This window comes from Schistocerca gregaria, chromosome 10 (assembly GCF_023897955.1).
Source record: "Schistocerca gregaria isolate iqSchGreg1 chromosome 10, iqSchGreg1.2, whole genome shotgun sequence".
NCBI lineage: Eukaryota > Metazoa > Arthropoda > Insecta > Orthoptera > Acrididae > Schistocerca > Schistocerca gregaria.
Window position 1 is genome coordinate 23,287,286 of NC_064929.1, and position 12,950 is coordinate 23,300,235.

General features: G+C 27.1%; 1 protein-coding gene across 1 annotated transcript in view; it reads right to left on the reverse strand.

Annotated features, from left to right (window-relative positions):
• Window positions 1-949: 949 nt before the first annotated feature.
• Window positions 950-12,950, reverse strand: part of LOC126293748 (NADH-ubiquinone oxidoreductase chain 1-like) — a 37,572-nt gene continuing 25,571 nt past the window's right edge. The window contains exon 2 of the mRNA XM_049987105.1: window positions 950-1,246. Coding sequence (XP_049843062.1) covers window positions 1,026-1,246 — 221 coding nt within the window. The 3' untranslated portion in view covers window positions 950-1,025. The remainder of the gene's footprint in view (window positions 1,247-12,950) is intronic.

Genomic DNA, 12,950 nt, shown 5'->3' on the forward strand with positions numbered 1-12,950 from the left:
ATTTTTAGTTATAGCAACTGCATTTATAGGATATGTCTTACCCTGAGGCCAAATATCTTTTTGAGGTGCAACAGTAATTACTAATTTATTATCAGCAATCCCATACTTAGGAACAGATTTACTCCAATGAGGCAAAATATCTTTTTGAGGTGCAACAGTAATTACTAATTTATTATCAGCAATCCCATACTTAGGAACAGATTTAGTCCAATGAGTATGAGGAGGATTCGCTGTTGATAATGCAACATTAAATCGATTCTTCACATTCCATTTTGTATTACCATTTATTATTGCTGCTATAGCAGCAATTCATTTATTTTTTCTTCACCAAACAGGATCTAATAATCCTCTTGGACTAAATGGAGATATTGAAAAACTTCCATTCCATCCATACTTTACCTTTAAGGATTCTATTACATTTGTAATAATAACATCTTTATTAATTATACTATGTTTAATCAATCCTTACCTATTAGGAGATCCAGATAACTTTGTACCTGCCAACCCATTAGTAATACCAGTTCACATTCAACCAGAGTGATATTTCCTATTTGCTTATGCAATTCTACGATCTATCCCTAATAAATTAGGAGGTGTTATTGCATTATTTTTATCAATTAGAATCTTAATAATTTTACCATTTTATAATAAAACACCATTCCGAGGCATTCAATTTTACCCTATTAATCAAATTTTATTCTGAATTATAGCAGTTGTTGTATGCTTACTAACGTGAATTGGTAAACGACCTGTTGAAGAACCTTATATTATAACAGGTCAAATCTTAACAATTATCTACTTTACATATTTCTTAATTAATGTCCATGTCGCAAACGCATGAGATAAATTAATTAAAGAATAAAGTTAATTAGCTTAGGAAAAGCATATGTTTTGAAAACATAAAATTAGAAGTTTAACTCTTCTATTAACTTTTCTCAAAAAATTTTACTAAACAAATGAGATAAATAAAATCTTGAAACCAACAAAGAAAATAAAAAATTCAAAGATAAAGGTAAAAAACTTTTTCAAGCTAAGTACATTAATTTATCATAACGAAACCGTGGTAATGTTCCACGAACCCAAATAAAACCAAAAGATATAATAGCAAGCTTAATAAAAAATATAAAAGAATAAAAATCACCACCTAAAAAAATTAAAGCCAATAATATTCTTATGAAGACAATTCTAGTATATTCAGCTAAAAAAATTAAAGTAAAACCACCCGCACCATACTCAATATTAAGTCCTGAAACTAACTCAGATTCCCCTTCAGCAAAATCAAAAGGAGTACGATTAGTTTCAGCTAAACAAGAAGCAAAACAAGCTAAAGCTAAAGGAAAAGAAATAATAATAAATCAACAATAAAGCTGATAGTTTATAAAATCAAACATATTAAAACTACCAATTAAAATAATTAAAGACAATAAAATTAAAGCTAATCTAACTTCATAAGAAATTGTTTGAGCAACAGAACGAAGAGAACCTAATAATGAATAATTTGAATTAGAAGATCAACCAGCAATTATAACAGTATAAACACCTAATCTAGTACAACATAAAAAAATAAAAATCCATAAGAAAAAGAACACATATAAGTTAAATAAGGAAAAATTACTCAAACGGCTAAAGAAATCATTAAATTAAAAACAGGGGAAAAATAATAAAGTAGGTAATTAGATATAATAGGAATTGGCTGCTCCTTACAAATTAACTTAATAACATCTCTAAATGGCTGAGGAATTCCAACAAAACCTACCTTATTTGGACCCTTTCGAATCTGAATATAACCTAAAACCTTACACTCTAATAAAGTTAAAAAGGCAACACTAATTAAAACACAAATAACCAATAAAAGAAAATTCAAAATAAATATAAATAAATCATAAAGTATCAATACTATTTGTAGATAAAAATCTACATAAATGAATTCTAAATTCAACACATTAATCTGTCAAAATAGTAAATAAATTAATATTACTCAATATAACAAAAAATATTTTAACCAAATAGTCCTTTCGTACTAATATGGATTAATAATCTTAGGATAGAAACCGACCTGGCTCACGCTGGTCTGAACTCAGATCAAGTTAGAATCTAAAGGTCGAACAGACCTAATCATTGGGCTCCTGCACCCAAAATTTTTCTTAATCCAACATCGAGGTCGCAATCTGCTTTGTCGATATGAGCTCTCAAAAACAATTACGCTGTTATCCCTAAGGTAACTTAATCTTATGATCATAAATTATGGATCAAAATAACAAACATAAATAAATGATATAATAATGAAGAGTTTATCTATTCTTCATGTCACCCCAACAAAACATCATCATTAAATATAGAAATACCAACAAAAAACTATATAAAATTAAAATGTCAAGCTCTATAGGGTCTTCTCGTCCTAAAGAAGAATTTAAGCCTTTTCACTCAAAAGTTAAATTCAAAAATTTATTAAGAGACAGTTGATTTCTCATCAAGTCATTCATTCCAGCCACTAATTAAGAGACTAATGATTATGCTACCTTCGCACGGTCAAAATACCGCGGCTATTTAAAAATACGCTCAGTGAGCAGGCCAGACCTCAAAGTATAAACAAGAGGACATGTTTTTGATAAACAGGCGGAAATCAATTTTGCCTAGTTCCTTATAATAAGTTCACAAGGTAAAAATTTCATACAAATAAATATACTAATTCTATCATTATTACAAAAATTTTAAAATTAAATTAATAATCTTAATAAAAAACCTAAAATATTTAAAAATCAAAATAAAAAATAATGAACTAAAACGTAATCTTAAAGATAGCTGGTTTAAAGCTTATCATTATGTTTCTATAAAATAAATTATAGGTTATTAACTTCAAAGCTTATCCCTTAAAGAATAAATAAGTTAATATTTTTACTTAAAAAATTAAATAAAAACAAATAACTTTAAAAAATTAAATTTTTTCTTAAGAAAATAGATATCTGGGGAAACGATTAACATCTCATTTCTATAAATAATTTAATAATAATTTGATACATTAACTATAAATTATTTATAAATCAACCTAAATCGAGACAAGTAAAATAAATACTAAAATTTTGATAAACCCTGATACAAATGGTACAATAAATAAAATCTACTTAAAAAATTTAAAATAATATTTCATAAAACACTTACATTACCAATACACTATAATTTAAAAAATCAATTCTATAAAATATACTAAGACAAAAATACAATAAAATTACTTATATTAAATAATTAAATAAACAAAAAATAAATGTAATAACATAAATAATCAAGATATCCTGATTTGCACAGAAAAATTTTCAGTGTAAATGAAACACTTTACTAATAAGTTATATCTTGAAACTCTTCCTAGATACACTTTCCAGTACATCTACTATGTTACGACTTATCTCATCTAAATTGAAGCTACTTTAAAATAGAATAGAATAATCAATAAAGAGAGCGACGGGCGATGTGTACACATCTCAGAGCCAATATCAGTTAAATTAAATAAATTAAATTACTATCAAATCCACCTTCATTAACAGTATTTCACTATCAAATCCGTTATAAACAAAAATCTATTGTAACCCACCTCCTCTTAACTATAAGCTGCACCTTGACCTGAAATATTTGATAATTATAAATCTTGAGCATTATAACTCTAAAAAGATTCTCTGATAACAGAGATATACAAACAAATAAATTAAGTAGAGTAAATCGGGTATTATCAATCATGGGGTAGGTTCCTCTGAATGGAATGAGATACCGCCAAATTCTTTGGGTTTAAAGACCTTAACTAATAGTACCCTGGTAAATATAATTAACATTTCAAATAATAGGGTATCTAATCCTAGTTTATTATTTAAATTTCACAGATTCATAAAAAGGGCCACAAATAAATTTAAACATTTCACCTTACAAATTTATATTTCAACCCTAATAGTATAAACAACTGTTTTAACCAATAATATTCACTTGTATCAATCGTATAACCGCGGCTGCTGGCACGAATTATGCCGATACTAAATCAATTGCTAAATCCAAAATCACTTGATAATTAAATCAAATTACTGCAAAAAGAACATTTAGTCTAACAAAACTTACATATAATACAAAGAAAAAGTGAATAAACAAGCAAGAATAAAACTTAAAAAAAAAAATAAGAAATTTTTAAATTTATTAAATCAGGAAAAAATTAAAGATTCAATTATTTAAAGAAAAAAAAGAAAAAACCACAAACATTAACAAAAAAAAAAGAAACGCACTCCTGTATGACCACAACAACTTCTCTATTATAAATAATTAAAGATTAATATGGAACATGTATAGCAATAAATGTATTATATTCTTTCTTATTTAATCTTTCTTTTCACTAATAAATAAAGAAAGATTAAATAATATAATAAATATAATTTACACAATTATGTAATTTAATATAATATGTTATTAATATGAATTCTTTTTTTATATTAAGTTAACTTATATATATATTAGTTAAATAATCTAATTATAGATAATTTATGTTAATTATATTATTATAATTAATATAATTATTTATATTATTATAATATTTTATATTTAAAATTAATAATTTTATTTTTATATCCAATTATAATAATATTAAATATTAAATTACATATTATTATATATATTATATTATAATAACCTATTTTAAGCTAAAAACATTAGTAGCTATAACCCTAGGTAAATGAATGTATTATAATAATCAATTAATAATATTAAGAAGAACTTATAATCTTTTAATTTTAATTAAATGTAATATATTAATATAAATTATTTTTTATATATATACATAAAAAAAATTAAAGGAGCTGGATAAATTAATTCTAATTAAACAAAATAATACATAAAAGAATTTCAAAAAAAACTTTCGAGTTATATATATTAAATAAATGAAGTGCCTGATTAAAGGGTTACCTTGATAGGGTAAATAAAGTAAATAAAATTACCTTCATTAAAATTACATAAGATAGAATTAAACTACCTCCTTTAGTATCAAAAACTAATGTGCATCATACACCTTAATGTAAAAAGGTAAGCTAAACAAGCTAATGGGTTCATACCCCATTTATAGAGGTATCAATCCTCTCCTTTTTAATGACCAACAACTCTACAAAACTTCTCTTCCTATCAACATTAATGATAGGAACGATCCTGTCCATTTCATCAAATTCCTGATTTGGGGTTTGAATAGGACTTGAGATCAACTTACTTTCATTTATTCCGCTCCTAACAAGAAATAAAAATATAATAATAAACGAATCATCAATTAAATATTTTATTGTCCAAGCAATAGCATCGACAATATTATTATTTTCAATTTTGCTGATTCAAATAAAATATCCCATGGGATGGGAAACAGAATTTATCCCATCAATAATAATTAGATCTAGACTATTATTAAAGATTGGAGCTGCACCTTTCCATTTCTGATTTCCAGAAGTTATAAAAGCATCAAGATGAAATAATTGTTTAACATTAGTATCATGACAAAAAATCGCCCCAATAATGGTCTTATCCTATTGTATTCAATTAAGAACTTTTATTTGAACAATTATTATCTTAAGAATTATTATTGGGGCAATAGGAGGTTTAAATCAAACATCCTTACGACAACTTTTAGCATATTCATCAATCAGACATCTAGGTTGAATAATTATATCATTAACAGTCAGAGAAAACATCTGAGAACTATACTTCATTATTTACTCACTATTAAGATTAATTATAGTTTTATTATTTAAGCAAATAAATTTATTTTTCATAAATCAAATTTAATCAGCCAGAAATATAAAAACCGAAATTAAATTCATAATATTCTTATCTTTATTATCTTTAGGTGGACTACCACCATTCCTTGGATTCTTACCAAAATGAATTGTAATACAATCGTTAATAGAAAACAATATAACAACTATTATAACTATAATAGGTGTATTAACTACAATTACACTCTACTACTATATACGTATTAGATTCTCAGCTCTAATTATATCATACACAGAAAATTCGTGATCTATAAAGATAAAGTCCCAAAAATCAAGAATCATTCTTCCTATAACAGTAATAATTTCAACAATAGGATTGATTTCAACATCAACCTTAATTGCATTATACTAAGGACTTAAGTTAATCAAACTAATAACCTTCAAAGTTATAATTAAAAGAATTATCTTTTAGGCCTTAGTAAAATTTTACACCTCTAGAATTGCAGTCTAGAATCATAATTGAATATAAGACCTAAATATGACAAGAGAGAAAACATCTCATAAGTAGATTTACAGTCTACCACCTAAAATTCAGCCATCTTACCGCAAAAATGATTATTCTCAACAAACCATAAGGACATTGGTACTTTATATTTTCTATTTGGAGCATGAGCAGGAATAGTAGGAACATCAATAAGAATACTTATTCGTGCTGAACTTGGTCAACCCGGATCTCTAATTGGGGATGACCAGATTTATAATGTTATTATTACAGCTCACGCATTCGTAATAATTTTCTTTATAGTAATACCTATTATAATTGGTGGATTTGGTAATTGACTTGTTCCACTAATAATTGGTGCACCAGATATAGCATTTCCACGAATAAATAATATAAGTTTTTGATTACTACCACCTTCACTAACCGTTCTTCTTACATGTTCTATAGTAGATAATGGTGCTGGTACAGGATGAACAGTTTACCCTCCTCTAGCAGGAGCTATTGCACACAGGGGTGCATCTGTAGATCTAGCTATTTTTTCACTACACTTAGCAGGTTTATCATCTATTCTTGGTGCAGTAAATTTCATTACAACAGCAATTAATATACGATCAGAAAGTATAACTTTAGATCAAACACCTTTATTTGTATGACCAGTAGCTATTACAGCATTACTTCTCCTTCTTTCACTTCCAGTTTTAGCAGGAGCTATTACTATATTATTAACAGATCGAAATTTAAATACATCATTCTTTGACCCTGCAGGAGGGGGTGACCCAATTCTATATCAACATCTATTTTGATTCTTTGGACACCCAGAAGTTTATATTTTAATTGTACCGGGGTTCGGAATTATTTCACATATTGTATGTCAAGAAAGAGGAAAAATTGAATCATTTGGAACATTAGGTATAATTTATGCTATACTATCAATTGGACTAATAGGATTTATTGTATGAGCACATCATATATTTACAGTGGGAATGGACGTTGACACACGAGCATATTTTACATCAGCAACAATAATTATTGCTGTACCTACAGGAATTAAGGTATTTAGATGATTAGCTACATTATATGGAACTAAATTCAAGTTCAATCCACCATTATTATGAGCTCTAGGATTTATTTTCCTATTTACAATTGGTGGATTAACAGGATTAGTATTAGCAAATTCATCACTTGATATTGTATTACATGATACGTATTATGTAGTAGCCCACTTTCATTATGTATTATCTATAGGAGCAGTATTTGCAATTATAGGAGGTGTCATTCAATGATATCCACTATTATCAGGATTAACTATAAATAATACATGATTAAAAATCCAATTTACAATTATATTCATTGGAGTAAACTTAACATTCTTTCCTCAACACTTCCTAGGATTAGCAGGAATACCTCGACGATACTCAGACTACCCAGACGCATATACATCATGAAACGTAGTATCAAGAATTGGGTCTACAATTTCTATTGTAGGAATCATTATATTCATTGTAATTATATGAGAAAGAATGGTTACAAACCGAGCAATTATATTTAGAGCTAACATAAGAAGATCAACAGAATGACTACAAAATAACCCTCCTGCAGAACATAGTTACTCAGAATTACCATTAATCTCTAGATTCTAATATGGCAGATTAGTGCAGTAGATTTAAGCTCTACAAATAAAGGTTTGACCTTTTATTAGAAAATATTTATTAATGATAACATGATCAAATTTATCTCTTCAAGATGGAGCTTCACCATTAATGGAACAATTATCATTCTTTCATGATCATACTATGGTCGTATTATTATTAATTACAGTAATTGTAGGTTATGCCTTAAGTTATATATTATTTATTGCCTATACTAACTGTAATATACTTCATGGACATTTAATTGAAACAATCTGAACAGCTTTACCAGCAATTACATTAATTTTTATTGCCCTTCCATCATTACGACTATTATATTTACTTGATGATTCAGTAGATGCAATAATCACAATTAAAACCATTGGACGACAATGATATTGAAGATATGAATATTCAGACTTCATAGACGTAGAATTTGACACTTATATAACACCTGAACAAGACCTAGAAAATGATGGATTTCGACTGCTGCATATAGATAACCGAACAACCTACCAATAAATACAGAAGTACGAGTATTAACAAGAGCATCAGATGTTCTACACTCATGAGCAGTTCCTGCATTAGGGGTTAAAATTGATGCAACGCCAGGTCGGTTAAATCAAGGAACATTCACAATAAATCGACCTGGATTATTCTTTGGACAATGCTCAGAAATCTGTGGAGCAAACCACAGATTTATACCAATTGTAATTGAAAGAACTACAGTAAATTTATTTATTAAGTGATTATCTAAGATAATTTAAGGAGTTAGTTAAAATAAATAACATTAGAGTGTCAATCTAAAGTAACTGAAAAAATTAGTACACCTTGAAATTCATCAGATGACTGAAAGTAAGTAATGGTTTCTTAAACCAAATAATAGTAAATTAACGACTACTTCTGATGGGGAAATTATATCCAAATCCCTCAAATATCCCCTCTTATATGATTCTCACTATTCATTATATTTTCAGCTACATTAATGTTGTTTAATCAAATAAACTTCTTCTCATTTAAACCTAACCTTATTAAAAGAGCAGAAAAAGGAACAATTGAAATAAAAAACTTAAATTGAAAATGATAACAAATCTATTCTCAACATTTGACCCATCAACTAACATCTTTAATTTATCATTAAATTGAACTAGAACATTTCTAGGACTATTATTAATCCCATCACTATTTTGACTTACACCATCACGAATTAACATTATCTGAAATAAACTAAATTTAACCTTACATAGTGAATTTAAAACACTACTTGGACCAAAATCATTTAATGGAACAACATTCATTTTCATCTCAATTCTTATTATAATACTATTTAACAATTTCATAGGATTATTCCCTTATATTTTTACTAGAACAAGACATTTAGCATTAACATTTGCAATTGCCCTACCTATATGACTAAGATTTATATTATTTGGATGAATTAAACATACTAATCATATATTTACACACCTTGTACCACAAGGTACACCGCCCGCATTAATATCATTTATAGTACTAATTGAAACAATTAGTAATGTTATTCGACCAGGTACATTAGCAGTACGGTTAGCAGCAAATATAATTGCAGGACACTTATTATTAACCTTATTAGGAAACACAGGACCATCTATAGCAATAAACTTAATCTCAATACTAATTATTGGACAAATACTTCTATTAATTCTAGAATCAGCAGTAGCAATAATTCAAGCCTATGTTTTCTCAATTCTAAGAACTCTATATTCTAGAGAAGTATATTAAACCTATGTTAACAACTCACTCAAACCACCCATTCCACTTAGTAGACTATAGACCTTGACCATTAACAGGAGCAATTGGAGCTATAGTCCTAGTATCAGGACTAGAAAAATGATTCCACCTATTTAATATTAACTTATTTATAATTGGATTTGGAATTACCCTACTAACCATAATTGAATGATGACGAGATGTAGTACAAGAAGGAACATATCAAGGATTACATACAGGATTTGTATCAATTGGATTACGATGAGGAATAATTTTATTTATTGCATCAGAGGTATTATTTTTCGTTTCTTTTTTTTGAGCATTCTTTAGAAGAAGATTAGCACCAACAATTGAACTAGAAATACTATGACCTCCAATAGGAATTCACCCTTTAACCCTATACAAATTCCATTACTTAATACAGCTATTCTTTTAGCATCAGGAGTAACAGTAACATGAGCACATCATAGTTTAATGGAATCTAATCATACTCAAGCACTACAAGGATTATTCTTCACAGTGTTATTAGGACTATACTTTACAATACTCCAAGCATATGAATATTGAGAAGCACCTTTTACCATTGCAGATGCAGTTTATGGGTCAACATTCTTTGTTGCAACAGGATTCCATGGTTTACACGTAATTATTGGAACAATCTTTTTATCAACATGTCTACTTCGACACTCAATAAATCAAATCTCACCAAGACCCCACTTTGGATTTGAAGCAGCAGCATGATACTGACACTTCGTAGACGTAGTATGATTATTCTTATATATCTCTATTTATTGATGAGGTAGATAATTGTTTTTCTAGTATAAATAGTACATTTGACTTCCAATCAGAAAGCTTGATATAAATCAAGAAAAACAATTCTAGTTCTATCCACAAGAGTTTTCATTAGATTTATTATTCCAATAATTGTTATAATCCTGGCAACAACACTATCAAAAAAATTAATTAATGATCGAGAAAAAAGATCACCATTTGAATGTGGGTTTGATCCAAAAAGATCAGCACGAATACCATTCTCACTACGATTCTTCCTAATCGCAGTAATCTTTTTAATTTTTGATGTAGAAATTGCACTAATTCTACCAATTGTAATTATTTTTAAAACATCAGACATTATAATCTGAACAGTATCAACAATATTTTTTATTCTAGTTCTACTAGGTGGACTATTCCATGAATGAAATCAAGGAGCATTACAATGAGCAGAATAAAGGGTTGTAGTTAAACATAACATTTGGGTTGCATTCAAAAAGTATTGATAATATCAATCAACCTTAAATAGAATAAGAAGCGAAATATTGCAGTCAGTTTCGACCTGGAAGATTGGTATATACTACCCTTATTCTTATTAATTGAAGCCAAAAAGAGGCGTATTACTGTTAATAATATAATTGAACTATAATAGTTCCAATTAAGGAAATGTAAAGCCAATATGAAAGCTGCTAACTTTTTATATTAGCGGTTAAACTCCGTTAACATTTCTAAAATTTATATAGTTTAAATAAAACATTACATTTTCACTGTAAAAATAATATATCTATATTTATAAATACCTAAAAGTAAAAATACTTCCTTAACATCTTCAGTGTCACGCTCTAATTATAAGCTATTTAAGTAAACGAAAAATAATATTACCAAAATAAATATTCAAAAAATAAAAGTTAAAAGATAAATCTTGAAATTAGAATCATATCAACCTTGAATATAACCAATTAAATAAATAAATAATCTATATAAACCTTGACCACCAAGTAATTCACCACAACCATAATCAAATGACTTAGATGAATAATAACCTATTTTTAAAGGAAAATATCTAATAAACTTAGTTGAAAGAAAAGGTATAAATCATATAGAACCAGCAAATCTTACAAAAAAAGTATACTTAAAGAAAATAAATTATGAGAAAAATCAAAATTAGAAATAAGATAACCTAAATAAGCACCTAAAATAACAACTGTAATAGTTAAAAACTTTAAATAATAAGGTAAAGCAATCACATGAGGAATAGGAAAAATTAATCAAGATAAAAGACTACCACCAAAAACAGCAACAAACAATAGACCAATTATTCCAAATGAAATATAATAACCCTTATCATCAAAAGAAAATCTAGAATAAAAATTATTATTTCCAGATATTGAATAATAAAACAAAGGAAAAGAATAAGAAGCAGTTAAACCAGTAGAAAAAAAATAAAGAAAAAAAATTAAACAATTAATTCATCTTAAACAAACCATCTCAAGAATTAAATCCTTTGAATAAAATTCCGCTAAAAAAGGTATTCCACACAAAGATAAACTAGAAACATTAAAACAAACTGAAGTTAAAGGTATGAAATTAACAATTGATCCTATAAAACGAATATCCTGAGAATCCTTCAAATTATGAATTATTGAACCTGCACATATAAATAATAATGCCTTAAATAAAGCATGAGCCAATAAACGAAAAAAAGCAAGCTTTGGATAACCCATAGCCAAAATTCTTATTATTAAACCAAGTTGTCTTAAAGTACAAAGAGCAATAATCTTCTTCAAATCAAATTCAAAATTAGCACCCAATCCTGCCATAAATATAGTTATACAACCAATTAAAAGTAAAAATCAACCACAATTATAAGTATCTAATATTGGTCTAAAACGAATTAATAAATAAACACCAGCAGTAACAAGAGTAGAAGAATGAACTAAAGCAGAAACAGGAGTAGGAGCTGCTATAGCAGCAGGAAGTCATGAAGAGAAAGGAATCTGAGCTCTCTTAGTTATAGCTGCTAAAACAATTAATATAGTAATGAGCTTTATTTCAAAAGAATTAAAAATAAAATCATAATAATAAATATAATTTCAACCACCAAAATTTAACATTCATGCAATAGAAATTAAAATAGCAACATCACCAATACGATTAGAAAGTGCAGTTAATATACCAGCACTATAAGATTTTACATTTTGATAATAAATAACTAAACAATAAGAAACTAAACCTAAACCATCTCAACCTAATAAAATTCTAATTAAATTAGGACTAATAATTAAAAAACCTATAGAAAGAATAAACATTAGAACAATAATAATAAAACGATTTATATACTTTTCACCAGATATATAATCCTCTCTATAATAAATAACTTAAGAAGAAATATATATAACAAAAGATATAAAAATAAGAGATATTCAATCCAAAATTAAAGTTATAACAACTATAGAGCCATTTAAATTGAAAAGCTCTCACTCAACAAAAACTCTATAATCAATTATTAAATAATAAATACCTAAAATAAAAATTATAGTTCTCGAAAAAAACAAAGAAAAAAAACTCAAAGAACAAATA